This window comes from Oncorhynchus keta, chromosome 14, assembly GCF_023373465.1.
Source record: "Oncorhynchus keta strain PuntledgeMale-10-30-2019 chromosome 14, Oket_V2, whole genome shotgun sequence".
Taxonomy (NCBI): domain Eukaryota; kingdom Metazoa; phylum Chordata; class Actinopteri; order Salmoniformes; family Salmonidae; genus Oncorhynchus; species Oncorhynchus keta.
This window is the reverse complement of record NC_068434.1, coordinates 59,283,222-59,302,863: the sequence shown is the minus strand read 5'-3', so window position 1 is coordinate 59,302,863 and position 19,642 is coordinate 59,283,222. Positions and strand designations below refer to the sequence as shown.

The following is a 19,642-nucleotide window of genomic DNA, read 5'->3' as shown; positions in this document are numbered from 1 at the left end:
TTTGAGAGATACAAGTTTCTCTCGTGATCAGAAACGGAGTCAGTTTTGACCAGTATTTGGCTGAGCTGAACACACTGAGCAAAACGTGTGAATTTGAAAATCTGAAAGACTCACTAGTGAAAGACAGGATAGTCTGTGGCATACTTGATAAGGGACTAAAGGAGAGATTGCGGTGTGAGCAAGATTTAACTTTGGATAAAGCAGTGAATGTGTCGAGCAGCTGAAACCACCAGAGCACAAGCTAAAGAGCTGTGCAGGGAAGGGACGTCAGTGTATGTAATAAAAAGAGAGGAGCAATACACACAACACCTTACAAAACAAAAATAAGCAAAAGAGAAATCAAAACACTACATGTGGAAAATGTGGATTTATCCACAAGCCCAAAAAATGCCCTCCATATGGCAAATCATGTAACTGGTAAAAAAATATATTTAAAAAACTCAAAATGCTGCAAAGCTGAGGTTACAAAGAAAAAAAGGTTCACACAGTCGAGGAGATGGAAGAATTCTTTGTTGATTCTGTGGAAATATGCAATGCAGTAAATGCTGATTGGATTGTGCCTTTGAAGGTGAATGAAACTACAATACCATTCAAGCTTGATACTGGAGCACAGGTAAACCTGTTGTCGCTGGATGACTACAACACACTGAAGGTGAAGAGCAAAATACACCATGTGAAAATTAAGGTTACTGGTTATACTGGGGAGAACATACCAGTCAAAGGTAGCTGCATAGCAACTTTAAGGCACAAAGGAAAACAGTTCAGAGCACAGCTGCTGATTGTGGAAAAGAGTGTACAGCCTATTCTAGGACTCAATGCATGTGAAAAGCTCCATTTGTTGAAAAGAGTATGTAGTGACAACACAGACTGAAAATTACCAAGAATCACTACTGGCTGAGTATGAGGATGTGTTTGAGGGTCTTGGATGTTTACCAGGAGAACACAAAATATGTACTGATGACAAAATGACTCCAGTTGTGCGTGCAGAAAAGTTCCATTCCCACTGAGGATAAAGCTCAAAGAGGAACTCGGACGCACGGAAAAGATGGACGTCATCACAAAAATGGATGATCCTACAGACTGGGTAAACTCACTGGTTATTGTGGTGAAAACGAACGACGATCTAAGGATATGTCTAGACCCGAGAGATCTCAACAAAGCAATCAAGGGAGAGCATTTCAAGTTGCCAACCAGAGAAGAGCTAATGTTGCAGTTTGCTGGAGCAATGGGGTTCAGTAAGCTTGATGCCCCTTCAGGATTCTGGCAAATGAAGCTAGATGATGCAAGCTCAAGGCTATGCACATTCAACACACCTGAGGGCAGGTACAGATTTCTTTGTCTACCATATGGGATTCTCTCAGCGGCAGAGGTCTACCACAAGACAATCCACATGATCTTCGAGCACATTCCAGGAGTGGAGACTATGATGGATGACACCATCGTCTGGGGGTCCACAAAAGAAGAAAAGGATGCTAGAGTGAGACGAGTGCTGGACCGGACACAGAAAGTCCACCTAAAACTAAACGAGGACAAATGTGAGTTGTGTGAAAACACTTACCTTCGTGGGAGATGTACTTTCTGAGGACGGAGTCAATCCAGACCCGAGGAAAACATCAGCCATCAACAACATGGAGCGCCTGAAGAACAAGGACAACGTGAGATGCTTCATGGGCATGATCACCTACCTTGCAAAGTTCATACCTCAACTGTCAGCACACTCCGCTCCACTCAGATGTCTTCGGGAACAGAAAAATGAATGGGAATGGTCCCATGAACAGACGCATCACAGTTTGGCCTGGGAGCAGTTCTTCTGCAACAGCATTACGACACATGGAAACTCAACGATTATGCGTCCAGAGCCTTGAAAGGCGCAGAGACAAGGTATGCACAAATAGAGAAAGAACTACTGGCAAGCACATACGCTTGCGAACGGTTTCACCAATACAGTGCCTTGCGAAAGTATTCGGCCCACTTGAACTTTGCGACCTTTTGCCACATTTCAGGCTTCAAACATAAAGATATAAAACTGTATTTTTTTGTGAAGAATCAACAACAAGTGGGACACAATCACGGAGTGGAACGACATTTATTGGATATTTCAAACTTTTTTAACAAATCAAAAACTGAAAAATTGGGCGTGCAAAATTATTCAGCCCCTTTACTTTCAGTGCAGCAAACTCTCTCCAGAAGTTCAGTGAGGATCTCTGAATGATCCAATGTTGACCTAAATGACTAATGATGATAAATACAATACACCTGTGTGTAATCAAGTCTCCGTATAAATGCACCTGCACTGTGATAGTCTCAGAGGTCCGTTAAAAACGCAGAGAGCATCATGAAGAACAAGGAACACACCAGGCAGGTCCGAGATACTGTTGTGAAGAAGTTTAAAGCCGGATTTGGATACAAAAAGATTTCCCAAGCTTTAAACATCCCAAGGAGCACTGTGCAAGCGATAATATTGAAATGGAAGGAGTATCAGACCACTGCAAATCTACCAAGACCTGGCCGTCCCTCTAAACTTTCAGCTCATACAAGGAGAAGACTGATCAGAGATGCAGCCAAGAGGCCCATGATCACTCTGGATGAACTGCAGAGATCTACAGCTGAGGTGGAAGACTCTGTCCATAGGACAACAATCAGTCGTATATTGCACAAATCTGGCCTTTATGGAAGAGTGGCAAGAAGAAAGACATTTCTTAAAGATATCCTTAAAAAGTGTTGTTTAAAGTTTGCCACAAGCCACCTGGGAGACACACCAAACATGTGGAAGAAGGTGCTCTGGTCAGATGAAACCAAAATTGAACTTTTTGGCAACAATGCAAAACGTTATATTTGGCGTAAAAGCAACACAGCTCATCACCCTGAACACACCATCCCCACTGTCAAACATGGTGGTGGCAGCATCATGGTTTGGGCCTGCTTTTCTTCAGCAGGGACAGGGAAGATGGTTAAAATTGATGGGAAGATGGATAGAGCCAAATACAGGACCATTCTGGAAGAAAACCTGATGGAGTCTGTAAAAGACCTGAGACTGGGACGGAGATTTGTCTTCCAACAAGACAATGATCCAAAACATAAAGCAAAATCTACAATGGAATGGTTCAAAAATAAACATATCCAGGTGTTAGAATGGCCAAGTCAAAGTCCAGACCTGAATCCAATCGAGAATCTGTGGAAAGAACTGAAAACTGCTGTTCACAAATGCTCTCCATCCAACCTCACTGAGCTCGAGCTGTTTTGCAAGGAGGAATGGGAAAAAATGTCAGTCTCTCGATGTGCAAAACTGATAGAGACATACCCCAAGCGACATACAGCTGTAATCGCGGCAAAAGGTGGCGCTACAAAGTATTAACTTAAGGGGGCTGAATAATTTTGCACGCCCAATTTTTCAGTTTTTGATTTGTTAAAAAAGTTTGAAATATCCAATAAATGTCATTCCACTTCATGATTGTGTCCCACTTGTTGTCGATTCTTCACAAAAAATACAGTTTTATATCTTTATGTTTGAAGCCTGAAATGTGGGAAAGGGTCGCAAAGTTCAAGGGGGCCGAATACTTTCGCAAGGCACTGTACGTCTACGGACGAGACTTCGAAGTAGAAACCGACCACAAACCATTGGTGTCAATCATGTCTAAGCCACTGAATGGTTGTCCAATGAGAATCCAGAGAATGTTGATCAGACTGCAAAAGTATGTGAAGATGATCGATACCCCGGGAAAGTTCATGTTCGCCGCCGACACTCTCTCGAGCAGTCGCCAAGGAGAGCTTTGGCACAAAAAAAACACTGCGATTCAGGCCTACCTCGACATGATTGTAGCATCACTTCCTGTGTCTGAGAGAGTGGAGCAGATCAAAGAGACCGCAGCTGACCGAACAATGACAGAGTTGAAAGAAACACTGATAGGATGGCCTGCACAGAAAAACTGTCCAAGGAGAATACAGGATTACTGGATGTGCAGAGCAGAGCTCACCATTGTGGATGACATAGTGTTCAAAGGAAACAAGATTGTCATTCACATGACACTACGCAAATAAATGCTACAGAAAATACACAAGGGCCACTTGGGTGAGGAAAAATGCAAACGACGAGCATGAGAAGTAAATGTACTGGCCAAGAATGAACCAGGAAATCAGCCAGGCCACTGCTTCATGTGAAATGTGTTTGACCTACAGGCCAAAGCAGCAAGCAGAGCCGCAAATACCTCATCCAGTACCCACAGACCCTACTACAAAATTGTCAAAGGTCTGATGAAAAAGGCACACGATGGAAAGAAACAAAAACAGCGACACAACAAAAGTGCAAGACACTTACCTGAACTGAAACCTGGAGATCATGTACGACTCCGAGACATCACTACAGGAACCTGGATGCAGCAAGGGTGTGTGCAGAGAGAAGTTGCACCGCGATCCTATGAGATCCAAACGGAGCATGGATCACGACTGAGACGAAACAGAGTGGATCTAAGGCTGCAACCATTCACTCAAGGGACTGAGGATCATCAGGAGGATACTGCTGAAGCGTCAAATGCCTTTAGAAATGGACAATTCAGTCAGAACACCCTGACTGACAATGAATGCTGTCAGAGCCCCTGAAATGCTTATGGAGAATTGCTAAAAATTAAAATCAAAAAGGGGCACCTGGACCGAATGTTTTGTTATTGTGAAAAGAAAGAGCCACAATAGAGTATTGTTTGACAGACTATATTTAGTTGAAAAAAAAATTGGGGGAAAGAAGTGTGTTATTGAAAATGGCATGTTATGCAGGTTGGGTAAACAAATGTGATGTGACATGTATAGTTATATAGAAAAGTAGTTTTATTTTACAGGAAAGAAGATGTGTTGTTATGTGTTAATAACATTTAGACTACGTTTACCCAGCAGGCTATGCGGATGGTTAAGGAATGCATGGCTAAACATGGAGTTTTCTAGCTGAAGTATATGTTCATTAAAAGTGGTTAAACCTACGCCCCAGTTTGTCATTATATAAGGAACAAACATAACACTAAATAGATTTAAATAGTGGAGTAGGGTGGTGTTATTTTTTTTGCTGCGGTCCGATTAGGCCGCCGAGAGTGGCTCGCTTGTGGGCGTGCTGGCAGCATATGACAGCACGTTCGGTCGTACGTTAAGAATTCAGCATAGCAAATTTGTATGAAGATCTGGTTATTAAATGGGTAAATAGTTTAATCTATTCTCCATTTCATGAATTTATTCACAGGTAATATGCTCTAAAACACTCAGGTGAAACTTTGCTGCCTTGATTACAATCATCCACATGGCTGGGAGAACCTATTAAAGTAAGTAAATCCATTTAGAAAACTATGTATTATTAGCTAACTAGCTACAGTGCCATGTTTTTTTGTTGTCATAAAGATAATTAACAAAATAAAAATACAAAAAAAATAAAAGCGCTATTTAGCAAGCTAGCTGATTAGCTTTATGGGTGTTGTGACATGTGTATGAAATTGTAATTCTGGTTGTTTAATACTTTAGGGACTCCTGAAACAACCAGCTAACCAGGCTGTCGTCTTGTGAAACAGTGGATGTAAGAAAGAATCTAGCTAGCTAAAATGTTTACTGTGAATGTAATGTACAATTTTGTAAGCTTGCCTTGCTGATATTTGCCATGCAATGCAGCTGAAGTAACATAGCTAGCTAACTATTGTCTTGCTTATTGTGCAGTGGAGGATAAAGAAAATACCTATATGCCTATGGATGTGTAGCTAGCTATGTAGCCAATCTGTGTATGGACCGTAAAATGTTTGGTATACACATTAGTTCAGAACCTAGCTAAGAACCTCAGCTATCATAGCCAGTTGCTATGCTGAATTCTTGACGCACAGTCGAACGTGCTGCCATATACTGCCAGCACGCCCACAAGCGAGCCACTCTAGGCGGCCTAAGCGGCACGCTGCAATTTACAGTGTAAGGAGCGCAGGTTTGAGAAGTGAGTGAATCCAGAGATAAATAGCAATGGCGTCTTTTTTGTAGGCACTAACTCCGCCATGGTTCGTTGGACAAAGCCTATGTGGAAATGATGTTTTTGTAGGATTTTGTGATAAACGCCGAAAATAAGGTACGAGGTCAACAAGTTGTGGAGATCTTATACGTTTTGTTCTATGAGAAGCTTCATCAGCTAATCGCATTTTGTGAATTATGTAGCATTTATGTGATTCCGAAAAGCATGAAGGCTTCATAATTCATAAAGGTCAGGTTAATTTATTGATATTATCTCGTAGAACAAAATGTATACGATCTCCTTAGCTTGTGTCAACCTTATACCCTATTTTTGACATTTATCCCAAAACCCTATTCTTTTCCCCATTCATTTTCACCATAGGATGGCTGAACGAGCAAGAGGTTAGAACTTCAAGCTGGCTCTAAGGCGCTGATATAAAGCGCTCGGCGGACATGGTGGCCCTTCCATTTTCAATGAAGCCTAGGCAGTGGTGATATTCATTTCCAGGAAAATGACCGTGTTCGAGAGCATCAAAGTGACTGCCGATTGACGGATTAACAAATTACCTTGCATCATAGATAAATCGGTCACAATTTACCCATGATACCTTGCTGTTTTGATCCTCTCCAACACAGCCCTTTGGCTTCTGCTCTACATTGTTGACCAATCCCAGTAGATAACGTGGCATGCATGGTGAATCGTCAGGCTGTGTAGCTAAAGAAGCTCATTCATATTATCATATCATTTGTTGGCTAATTATTGGGTGTAATAGGCTACTGCAGTAAATTGATCATCACCAGTCAATGTTATCACACCATCTCCCGCTTTATGTCTTTCAAACTCCCCACCAAATATTTTCTAATTTCCTTAATTTTGTGACTAGAGTCAAATACTTTCTGTGGCACACACTACTGGTCAATTCTGGCTGGCAGGAGCTTTTCGGCACACATTAAATCATGATCATTCTATAGTTGTCTGAAAAACGTTTCCCTGTTAATCACAAAGCTTAACAGAAGATGTTAAGGCATTTTCTCTCTCCATTTAAATACAGTCTCACTTAAACTACAAATCTGTCTTCAGCCAAAATAACTGGTGGGGCGTTTGAAAGGAAATAAAGTGGGTGATGGTGTGATGAAGACCGATTTGATTCTGATTTACTGCAGTAGCCTATTAGGCCTAACAATTAGCCATCGAATGATGGGTTAATATGAATAAGCTTCTTCAGCTACACACAACCTCTCCTTTTCAGATGAGCCTGTGTGCAATTCATTCAGGTCAGATTTCTTAACATGATTGGAAGGAGCAGATTCTAAGTTACAGGGACCTACAAACAAAAATCACACTTTTTTGGTTATGACAGCGGTTCTGTTCCCGTGACATTTAAGTTGATTCTGTTATATTCCATTATTTTCTTACTTTAAAATATGTGTGTTGACTGATCCGTGCAGGGGCATGTGTGTCTTGTCTGTTTAATGAACAAAATAATGAACTATTGATTTTAATTTGCATGGCGCAGCCATGCAGCCAATAAGCTGCACAGACCAGTAACATCATTAAACTCAAAATATGCTATTCTATTTTTCTTAGTCTTGTTTCTTAGAACCTGCCTAAAATAATTCATAATGGATTGCTTTGTGATAGTGTATATTCAATGGATTTATTAAAATAGACTCCCACCCACATCAGTATATACTCCCATTGATAACCAATAAGTGCCGGCATGCGAACAGGATGCATAAAAGGCTTATGCTGGCAAGAATGTGGTAAAAATGGAACTGTTTGAAAGGTGCTCATATAAACATTGGCCCCCAAAAAATGTTTTGCGTCAATTATGTCTGAACAGTGTATAAGAGAAAAGTGGGTAGACTATTGGACTACTTACCCCGAAGCACCCTGTTTATATGAGGATAGATGGTATATTCCACTAGCACAGGCTTCCTGACACAGATGGTATATAAAGGCAGTTGGTTGCAGCCCTCCTGCTTGGAAGGAGGGGGAAAGTAGGCCTGTTAGGTTTACATTATGTCAACTTTTTTAAAATGTTGGTATTGAGCACATGAATGCCAATGCAGTCAATGATTACTCTAGGCACATTTATTCAATCAATACTGCACTTATTGGAAAGCATCTTGCCTCCTGTGTCTAGTAGGCTTAGCCTATACCAATCTCTCCCTTGACCTTGAAACAGTGTCCCAACAGCTTTTCATTTAGGGGCAAAAAACATTATTAAGTGCTTTCCTCACCATCTTAAATAAGCATACCCCATTAAAAAAAATGTAGAACTAAAAACAGATTTGGCCCTTGGCTCACCCCAGACTTGACTGCCCTTTACCAGCATAAAAACATCCTGTGGCGTACTGCATTAGCCTCGATTAGCCCCCGTGATATGCAACTTTTCAGGGAAGTCAGGAACCAATATACACAATCAGTTAGGAAAGCTAGGGTTAGCTTTTTCAAACAGAAATTTGCATCCTGTAGCACTAATTCGAAAAAGTTTTGGAACACTGAAGTCCATGGAGAATAAGGGCACCTCCTCCCAGCTGCTCACTGCACTGAGACCAGGACAGCTGATGTTCTGAAAGAGCTGTAAAATCTGGATCCCTACAAATCATCTGGGCTAGACAATCTGGATCCTCTTTCTAAAATGATCCGTTGAAATTGTTGCAACCCCTATTACTAGTCTGTTCAACCTCTTTCTTATCGTCTGAGATCCCCGAAGATTGGAAAGCTGCCGCGGTCATCCCCCTCTTCAAAGGGGAGACACTCTAGACCCAAACTGCTATAGACCTATATGCATCCTGCCCTGCCTTAAAGATCACCAACCATTTCAAAACCCGCTGTACCTTCTCCACTATGCAATCTGGTTTTCGAGCTGGCCATGGGTGCACCTCAGCCACGCTCAAGGTCCTAAACGATATCATAACCGCCATCGATAAAAGACAGTACTGTGCAGCCGTCTTCAACGACCTGGCCAAGGCTTGACTGTCAATCACCGCATTATTTTCGGCAGAGTCGATAGCCTTGGTTTCTCAAATGACTGCCTCATCTGGTTCACCAACTACTTCTCAGATAGAGTTCAGTGTGTCAAATCGGAGGGCCTGTTGTCCGGACCTCTGCCAGTCTCTATGGGGGTGCCACAGGGTTACATTTTTGGGCTGACTCTTCTCTGTATATATATCACTGAAGTCACTCTTGCTGCTGGTGATTCTCTGATCAACCTCTAAACAGAAAACTTCATTCTGTATACATCTGACACTGTATTAACAATCTTCATTGCCATACAACACTCCTTCCGTGGCCTCCAACTGCTTTTAAATGCTAGTAAAACTAAATGCATGCTCTTCAACCGATAGCTGCCCGCCCGACTAGCATCACTACTCTGGACGGTTCTGACTTAGAATGTGTGGACAACTACAAATATCTAGGTGTCTGGCTAGACTGGAAAACTCTCCTTCCAGACTCACATTAAGCATCTCCAATACAAAATTAAAACTAGAATCGGCTTCCTATTTCGTAACAAAGCCTCCTCTCATGCTGCCAAACATACCCTCGTAAAACTGACTATTCTACTGATCCTCGACTTCGATGTCATTAACAAAATAGCCTCCAACACTACTAGGCGAATTTGATGTAGTCTATCACAGTGCCATCCGTTTTGTCACCAAAGCCCCATATACTACCCACCACTGCGACCTGTATGCTCGTTGGCTGGCCCTCGCTACGCATTCGTCACCAAACCCACTGGCTCCAGGTCATCTGTAAGTCTTTGCTAGGTAAAGCACCGCCTTATCTCACCATAGCAACACGTGTTCCAGCAGGTATATTTCACTGGTCATCCCCAAAGCCAACACCTCCTTTGGATGCCTTTCCTTCCAGTTCTCTGCTGCCAATGACTGGAACAAATTGCAAAAATCACTGAAGCCTTAACTTCCTCACTACCTTTAAGCATCAGCTGTCAGAGCTGCTTACTGATCATTTCACCTGTACACAGCCCATCTGTAAATAGCACACCAAACTACCTCATCCACATATTGTTCTTTTTTGTTGTTGCACCCCAGTATCTCTACTTGCACATCATCACCCGCACATCTATCACTCCAGTGTTAATGCTAAATTGTATTCATTTCACCTATATGGCCTATTTGACTCCCTAATCTTACATTTGCACACACTTACATTTGCACACGTAGATTTTTCTATTGTTATGGACTGTATGGTTGTTGTTGTCACACTGCTTTGCTTTGTCTTGGCCAGGTCGCAGTTGTAAATGAGAACTTGTTCTCAACTGGTCTACCTGGTTAAATAAAGGTGAAATAAAACAATTCCATGGGAACAGAATTACGCTGAGACTCCATTTTGTCACTTAAAAATGTATGGCAAACAAAAAACATTTAAAATGTTAATAACAAACCATACAACTCTATGCACTGACTACTTTGAACAAGTTACTCAGTAAAACAAACAAGAAACATTTACTCAGAAAAACTGTCCAGATGCAAAGTTTGGTAACATAATTAGTTTTATTCTGTTGCCAAACGTATCTGCACACTTTTCCTGTAAATGTGTTTTTGTAAAATGTTCAGTGGAAATTTAAAAGTAGTCCTTGTGCATAGGTTTATTTCGTATCGTTTTTATTAACCCATCCACCACACACATCTTGTTTGTTTTTTTACAGCTTTTCTGCTACATAGACAGTACCAGTCAAAAGTTTGGACACCTCATTCAAGGGTTTCTTTGTTTTTACTATTTTATACATTGTAGAATTGTGAAGACATCAAAACTATTAAATAACACATATGGAATCATGTAGTAGCCAGAAACGTGTTAAATCAAAATATGTTGATTGTGGAGGCCAGGTCATCTGATGCAGCACTCCATCACTTTCCTTCTTAGTCAAATAGCCCTTACACAGCCTGGATGTGTGTTGGGTTATGGTTCTCTATAAAAACAAATGATAGTGGGACTAAGTGCAAACCAGAGTGGATGGCTTATTGCTGCAGAATGGTGTGGTAGCCATGCTGGTTTAGTGTCCCTTGAATTCTAAATAAATCAGACTGCAAAAAAAAAAAAAAAAAAAAAAAACTTACAAGCCTCAGATTTCCCACTTCCTGGTTGGATTTCTCTCAGGTTCTCACCTGCCATATGAGTTATGTTATACTCATACATTATTCAAACAGTTTTAGAAACTTCAGAGTGTTTTCTATCCAATACTACTAATATGCATATATTAGCATCTGGGACAGAGTAGCAGGCAGTTTACTCTGGTCACCTTATTCATCCAAGCCACTCATGCATTCCAGGTCGCCTCATGAAGCTGGTTGAGAGAATGGCAAGATTGTGCAAAGCTGTCATTAAGGTGGCTACTTTGAAGAATCTCAAATATATTTTGATTTGTTTAACACTTTTTTGGTTACTACACAATTCCATACGTGTTATTTCATAGTGTCTTCACTATTATTCTACAAATAAAAATAAAATAACTTGAATGAGTAGGTGTCCAAACTCTTGACCGGTAGTGTATACATTTCTGCATACATAAACCATGTGCCATGGAATCAGTACATCAAATATATTCGCATTTATTTTTTGCAACCGGTATGGCGATGCGGTCATCATTTTTGTCCCCTGAAACTGGTTATATATATTACGATTCCTTTCAGCAAATTTGTATCTTTAGAGTTATGGTTTGTTAAAAACTGTTACAAATCCCTTTTGTCCCGACAGTCTAGGGGAGATGGTAACGAGACCCGTAACAACTCGTGCAAATTATAATAGTGAAAAAGTACAAGTGAGAACGAAATAACCACAGACAACTAAATTACCGGCAAACGCATGGTTTATTAGAAAACACACGGTAATTGGGGGGGGAGCGAGCAGGAAAAGGGGCTGAGCTGGACCCAAGGAAAGAAACAATAAGCATCCAAAACTAGACTAGCCTATTTCAACAATAGCTAACTAACTAACCAAAAATACTGTGTGTGGTCCGCTCAGTTCTAACTAGTGTTAACAAAGTTTACATACGGGCTAGTGTATGCCCATGGGAAACTTGTCTTGGTTCCCCCTTTTCCCACCAGCAAACTAACACCATAACCAAAAACAATACTCACAGGTGAGGACAAAGTGATATGGAGGTGCTCAAACAAAAGATAGCTCAATACATAAAGAGCGATAGAGTGACGTAGTAGTAGTAGTAGTACCAGCGTGTAACATAAACTTTGAAATCAATGGGTTTTGTTTGGTGTACATTTTAAAATGACATCTCAGCGTAATTCGGCTACCATGGAATAATTAAAACTACTTAATTCTTGACTGACATATGTAAAAGTGAAAGGACTGAAAAGGATTTCCTCATGCCTCCTGTAGAGTGCTGTTAGGGGTTAGAGGTGGGAAATTCCCAGTTTACGTCACACATTATCAGCGGAATGAGTTGTTCAGGAGTCAGTACCCACTAGGGACAGAGGTCAGTTTAACGTCTAGTTTTGATTTACATTTAGTTGAGTTGTCAACTAACATGAATTCAGAGTGAAATCAACAGAAATATTCACTATGTCATTGCATTTAGGTTAAAAGTTGGGTGAAAAATGACGAAATTGCCCTTATATTGATGACTTTTTGGAAATACAATTAGTTTTCCACGTTGATTAAACATTGTCATGTAGATTTTGGGGGGTTGAAATCACGTAGAAAGAACGTTGATTCACCCTGTTTTTGCCCAGTGGGTAGTTGAATCAGGAGTTGTTCAAGCCTATTTATAGCCTAGCTGTAGATCTATCTGGTGTGATGTATTGTATTCCCCCTCTTACTCGCTCTCAAATTGAAGTTATGCCGCCGCCTTTATCCGTTGTTACACCATCGACAGTAAAACAAAAAAAGAAGAAAAAGACTTCAGCCCTCATTTTATATTTCCTATGTAGCTAGCCAGGGGATTTCCGTGAACAAAGCAGCCAATCGTGTAGATGTAAACACACTCATTATAGCACACGCGGCTGGTCGCTATTCAATTTGTCAGTGCAGTGAAAGACAAATACATTAGTCCCATGGCAGAGCAACAAGCAAGATAAAATAAAACTAAGTTGTATTATTATTGAGTCGACTGGTTTCTGTTCCTATCAGATGGCGGTGGAAACTGTTCGTGAAGAGGACGTGCTAAATGTGATCTTGTGCGGAACCAGCGCAGGCGGGTGTCTTCAGGGTACTTACCGGAGAACAGAGCTACAAGTGTCAATCAAGCTCCTGTCGTCTCGCACTGCAAGTCGAAGGTAAAATTGGCTTATCTCAAACTCAAATGTAATGACTAAGTCTCTCTCTCAAGTCAAATGGCTTTATTGGGATGGGAAACATGTTTACATTGCCAACGTAAGTGGAATGGATAAAAAACAAAAGTGAAATAAACTATCAGAAATTAACAGTAAACATTACACTCACAAAAGTGTCTAAATAATAGAGACATTTACTTTAAAAGTGTTATTACTAGCCATGCGCTTATGCTTCACTGGTTGCTCTTTTCTTGTGGCATCAGGTTACTAATATTGCTGCTGTGATGGCACACTGTGGTATTAAACATAATAGATATGGGAGTTTATCAAAATGTGATTTGTTTTCAAAATATTTGTGGGCCTGTGTAATCTGAGGGAAATATGTCTCTAATATGGTCATACATTTGGCAACAGGTTAGGAAGTGCATCTCAGTTTCCACCTCATTTTGTGGGCAGTGGGCACATAGGCAGACCTGGCTCTCGAGAGAAGACAGGCTAGAGCGGCCTCTCTCTCTGATGTGTGTGTTTTGAGGGTTTGTGTGTTTTTATATTTGTTTACTGCATATGTGTGTGTATATTCTAAACAGTGAGTGGACTGAGTGGATGGGAGACGTGGCTGTGGTCAGAAAAGTCCATTCAGAGAGGGTTTTGGTTCCTCTGGGTGTGTACAAGGCCTGGTGTCTGATGGGCCTGCTGTATGACTGGATGCCCGAGGGCTCTCTACACTCTCTACTATACCAGGTCAGTATAATATATGAGCACTAAGTCTAACTAAAATATGAATATGCATGTATAGTGTGTGGCAGTAGGCTAATTGATTCATCGAACTTGGCTCTGCAACTTTTCCCTTGGTTGCGGCCTACAGTGTACACCGAGTATACCAAACATTAGGAACACCTTCCTAATATTGAGTCGCAGCCCCCCACAGGGAATGGGTCGCAGCCCCCCGAATGGTGGACCATTCTGGATAAACACGGGAAACTGTTGAGCAGGAAAAACCCAGCAGCGTCACAGTTCTTGACAAACCGGTTCGCCTGGCACCTACTACCAAACCCCGTTCAAAGGCACTTAAATATTTTGTCTTGGCCATTCACCCTCTGAATGGCACACATACACAATCCATGTCTCAATTGTCTAAAGGCTTAAAAATCCTTCTTTCACCTGTCTCCTCCCCTTCATTTACACTGATTTAAGTGGATTTAACAATTGACATCAATAAGGGATCATAGCTTTCACCTGGATTCACCTGATCAGTCTATGTCATAGAAAGAGCAGGTGTTCTTAAAGTTGTGTACACTCAGTGTATATCAACAAACTGCTGGTCAGAGCTTCGATAGACACATATAAAGTTCATCAAATAAATGCCCTTCTTTTGATTGCTTTATTTACAATTCCTGTGTCTTCATGGAGAACAGTGCTGTCCTTTCACCCACATACTGTGTCTGGAAAGCCCCTGGCTGCTGCAAAAATAGATCTCTCTGTCATCAGCATTATCACTGCCTTATTTACACAAAGAGCTTTTCCTGGTTCACGAGAAAGTGCCCTGGCTGGAACATAACTTCAGACAGTAGACGTGTGACTTCATTCCACTGCGCATAACTTAGACTGTCTGTGGTTAAACTGTGTTTACATACAGTAAGTTGTGTCGTGACCATGTTGAATTCTTTAGCATTTTCAGTTCACAATTTCAACTTTGTGTTGTCATGTGCTTTTTTTCCCCCACAAGTCATTCTCAGTTCCCATTTATTTATGATCCATTTTACTGAAGTGAATCGAGTTCATGCTGAATCTGTTGAATGATTGTAACTCTTGTTATCCCTGCCAGACCCAGCTGTATCCAGGTCTACCCATGAGTTTCAGGCTTGGCATCCTATTAGATGTGGCAGAGGGGTTGTGCCACCTCCACTGCATACCACTCCCCCACCAGGCCCTGAAACCCACCAATGTTCTCCTGGACCAGCAGTACCGGGCCAAGGTAGAGAACAGTGACTGATAACTGACCCAGTCCTGCACGACAGAAACAAAAACCTTCTCTCTGAGTAGTGAAACTAATGTGAGAAAGAACTCCATTTGATTGATAGTATATGATCCATGGGATATGGTGTATTGTGAACAGTTACAGGTATAAGCTTTACAGTGTACATGTGTGGGTTTGAGTCTGTGTTAGAGCAGGGGTTTTTGTCGGTTTGTGTGTGGATGTTTATGTTCATGTGTGTGGATCTTCATGTTCCTACTTCCAGTTGAGTGACTGGGGCCTGCCCAGGGAGTGGAGGGTTGGCTCCTCTCTCTCTGCTGGAGAAGGGCCCTGCTTCAGGGACTTGGTGTACCTGTCTCCTGAGGCCCTGACAGGGACCACACCCTCTGTGGAGGCAGACATGTACAGGTGAGGTCACCTTTCACGATCCTGCCACTTCAAACAGTCATATTCACCAATTCAATTTACCAGGTGGGGAAGGAGGGGTTTACCACTTCTACAGATGCCTTTACTAATGAACATGCAGCTACCCAATTAACATCTTCTCTCTTTAGCTTTGGTGTGCTGCTGTGGGAGACTTTGAACAGAAGACAACCGTGTGGAGGTGTGTCTCTATTTATTTCTGTCTGTTCAAAGAACAGCTCTTGTTTCTATCAGCGGAGACTAGGCTATACCTGGCCGTGTATCATACAGTCTCAATATTGTATTACGTTTAGAATTTGTAACACATCATGTCATTGTCTATACCCAAGCAGATTTGCTCCAGCTGCTTTCAGGTGAGGATGGGGTTGGTTCAGGCCTGGAGGGTGAGCTGCTACCCAAGAATTTACCCCACTGCCATACACTCTCCCGGCTGATGACCAGCTGCTGGAGCACTAACCCACACAGCCGTCCAACAGCAGAGGGTAAGTCTGTCTGTGAGGGTGAATCAGAGTATAGATATACAATGGTGATGAGAGCTGCTGTGCCTGGACTTTGATCTCTCCCTACAAGACCCCCGTCCTTGACTGGTTACTTACCTGCCTGTTAAGGACAGGTGACAGGCAGAACCACTTGCAGCACCCACTTCCTCTCTGTTCCATATGCCGAGACTGAGAGATACAATCCCATACCCCACTTAGTCAATGAGACTCTTTGAATCTTCTCATCTAAATTGTGTTTACCTGTTTATTTTCTGATGCTAGTCCCTATCCATGTATTTCATTGCCTATGACTGTCATTTGGATGTTAAAAAAATGTGAACTTTTGGTGCCTTATGGCCAATGTGATGTTTACTTGGCAGGACATCTTTCTCATGTCTTCTTCTTTCTCTTGCTCTCTGTCCACAGACTGTGCACTGGAATTGAGGAGCGCCATAGCAACCTTTGATCCTGATGCAATGACAAGGGCTACCCTCAGTGTGAGGGAAAGCAAGGTACAGATCATCCTCATTTAATAAGTTCTATTACACTCCGAAGTCCGATTTTCTCCATGTCCACAACCCTGATCTGCTATCAGGTTTTATTTTTGACTGAGGGAATCAGGATATGTTTCATGTGCTTTTAATCTGTCAACAGTTACTACTGAAAACAGTAAATAGACCCGTCACTAATCATGAGCGAACATGTGTATGTGATTTCTGTCCCTTTACCAGGAGAGGGCGCTACATAACTCTAAAATCCATCCTGTGAAGGATATTCCCATTGAGATAAACAACCTAGAGGTGAGCTTGGCTCACATTTTTTGAGATATTCTGATTGTACTTAATGCTTGTGATGTCTATTACATTGAAAACAATATTTTCATATCTCATACTAGGCCTGCGCTGGTCCCGGAGACACTAAATGTGTGGGCAACAAAACACTGCCCTTTCCACAGACTTCCTGTCCTAGTGAAACACTCCCTAGTCCCCCTACAGCCATATATACAGGGGAAGCATCCCAGAGGAGTCACTGTCAGGGTAAGAACTTAAAACTGATCGATAATGAGAGCAGTTTGTGAATGTGCTCAGTTTGTTGTCAGCGAAACCATCCTCTTATTTATCTTCTTTATTAAGTAATGATTCATTTATACCTTATTGTGGACAGTCTAACAGCAACGGTTCTCTCCCCAGACTGTGTGACTGGCTGTGTGGTGTCTTTCACCAGTCCCAGCAGTGGCCTGGGTCCTGAGCATCCCAGAGGGACGGGAGGTGTCGCCCAGAGACAGAGCCCACCACCCCCACTCTACTCCAGCCCCTCCAAAGCCCTCAGACAGAGCCCTTTCAACCAGCCCACTGCCAGCTCCCATTGTAGGAAATGTGTTTAAGCTTAGACCTCCCACCTATTACCCCGTTTTGTCTGCAAACTGATGTACAGCCCCAGACTGTAGCTATCTAGAATAGACGTATCTTTTTCTCGCATGTTTCTTAAATGTTGCTGAAAAAGGTGAAGACAAAGTAAAGCCATATGAAAATGAGTAGACGTTACAAACAGTGCCTCCCTCTGTGTGTTTGTATGTGCACAGTAAGCAGTTTTGGGGATTGCTGGTTTCCTGCATGGCCATCCTTTCACAGTCTTATCTTTATCCAATGCGTTTCCTCCCTTGAGGATCTTTGTTTTTCTCTATAAGTTGTCTGTTGTCCCAGTAAATCCAAATATATATATATATATTTTTAAAGCAATACATGGCTACTAGACATTTATGATGGTGAGTAATGTGTTGAATAAGAGTGTAACTTGTCTACTAGGGCTATAAATTTCAATCTTCAGTGAAATAATCTCCTGTACGTATTACTGTCTTTCATATCAGATAGCTACTGATATTTCTCAAGGTTCCCTCTACATGATTTGTGTTTTATAAGTGTGTGTGTGTGAGAGATGTGATATCCTAGTGTTTGTATCATCCCTGAAACTTCACCCTCCCTTCTTGTCAGCAGCTGCACGGTGTGTGTCTCCGACTCCGATGGCGGTGAGCTGTTGTCGTATCCTGCGTGAGAGGCGTGAGGGCATCATTCGAGGCATGACGGAGGGCCGACTCAACAACCTACTGGATGTGCTCATCTCACGGCGGGCCCTTCCCCTGGAGGCCTATGAGGTCATCTCTGCCTCTCTGACACTGACCGCTCGCACACGTTCCCTACTGGACACCTGTACCTGTTTAGGGGAACACGCAGCTTCCCTGGTAGCTACCACCCTTGGTATGATGTCCATTGCCACCAATCGTGGCCCTTCACAGATGTCTCACTGAAGGTGGATGGATGGTTATTAGAATGGTGGTTGTGTAGTGAAAGGCCCCTAACCAAATGTATCAAATGTCAATTGAGACCAGTCTTGGAGTGAAGAGCTGAGGAACCCTAACCAAATCTAATCTGTACTCACTCAAGTCTAATACAGACCACGGTCAGTCAGAGTGAATATACATTGGAGAACCTGAGATTCCTAATTTCATCAGAACAGCTGCAATGACTCATCTATATCCATAGAGATCCATGTTGGGGACACACCTGTCCATTCCTTTGATAACTCTTGAGTATTTAATCAGAGTGGTGCTACCTCTGAAGTTGATGTTAAATAAATGTTTGATTAGAGGAAGCTTCTGTGACAGTCAAATGATAGAAACAATAGTGTTGGAGAGAAACCAATGAAAGTGAATAGCTGTGTGGATGATTCATCTGCTTTGATCATGTTTATGACCCATCACTATCGATAATGAGTGATAACTACTGAGCTAACACACAGAAAACAGTTTGTTCAATATTAGATGCTACATTTTCTATGTTGTGTCATGACTTTTGGCCCTCTCTCTGCTCTGTGGGCTATTATGTGGTTCCACAATGTAGCTCGTCTTTTGACAGCCTGTTTGTAAAGTACATATTGTACAAAACTATATGTTCAACATAGTTTGGATTGTCCTGTTCAGCAGTGTCTGACTTGGTATCTTGTAACAAGATTATTATCTGTTGGTTTATCAGATAAAATAACTGAACTTAAAGTCTCATTTTATGCCTTTTTTGCAGGTTGTTTGCGTTTGTATATCTGTTCAATCCTTTAACCTATAGGTCATTGTCACATTCCCCTCAGGGTACCCTTTGATTTTGTTGCCCATCTCGCACAACACGCCTTTTAACAGTACATGTCTAATTGCATGTCTGGTCTTCACACAGTACCAATTGTCACACATTGTAAGTACAGTCTAAAGACGTTTATGTACTAAAAGGGTAAAAAAGGGGTCTTGTCAAATGATATCATAGTATACATATTTTTGTTGTTGTTGGTCTGTTCAACATCATGCAGAGAACAGAAGACAGTAATTTCCTCAAAGCACTGTCTGTATGTGAATTGCCTAATGATCTGAATATTTGGAGTTGTATAATAAAGCAAATTAATCTCTTAACAACATTAGATCAAGACTCCTCCTTGACACTCAAGCAACTCTTTTCTTGTTGGTTTTGGAGTTCATGCACTCAGAAACAAAGGAAGATGTTTAATA

General features: G+C 41.7%; 1 protein-coding gene across 4 annotated transcripts; it reads left to right on the top strand.

Annotated features, from left to right (window-relative positions):
• Positions 1 to 5,011: 5,011 nt before the first annotated feature.
• Positions 5,012 to 19,554, top strand: LOC118393724 (receptor-interacting serine/threonine-protein kinase 2-like). Of its 4 annotated transcripts, XM_052462045.1 has the most exons (14): positions 5,012 to 5,123; positions 5,222 to 5,300; positions 5,497 to 5,548; positions 13,076 to 13,221; positions 13,806 to 13,959; positions 15,044 to 15,193; positions 15,459 to 15,601; positions 15,748 to 15,797; positions 15,949 to 16,098; positions 16,522 to 16,607; positions 16,827 to 16,895; positions 16,991 to 17,132; positions 17,286 to 17,462; positions 18,087 to 19,554. In XM_052462045.1, the coding sequence occupies exons 4-14, from the start codon at positions 13,076 to 13,078 to the stop codon at positions 18,398 to 18,400; spliced, it is 1,581 nt and encodes a 526-aa protein (XP_052318005.1). In that variant the 5' UTR covers positions 5,012 to 5,123; positions 5,222 to 5,300; positions 5,497 to 5,548; the 3' UTR covers positions 18,401 to 19,554. The 4 variants fall into 4 exon arrangements, with proteins under 4 accessions (XP_052318005.1, XP_052318007.1, XP_052318006.1 ...); XM_052462047.1 differs by lacking the exons at positions 5,012 to 5,123; positions 5,222 to 5,300; positions 5,497 to 5,548 and adding an exon at positions 11,935 to 12,071; XM_052462046.1 differs by lacking the exons at positions 5,012 to 5,123; positions 5,222 to 5,300; positions 5,497 to 5,548 and adding an exon at positions 12,301 to 12,422.
• The last annotated feature ends 88 nt before the right edge of the window (positions 19,555 to 19,642 follow it).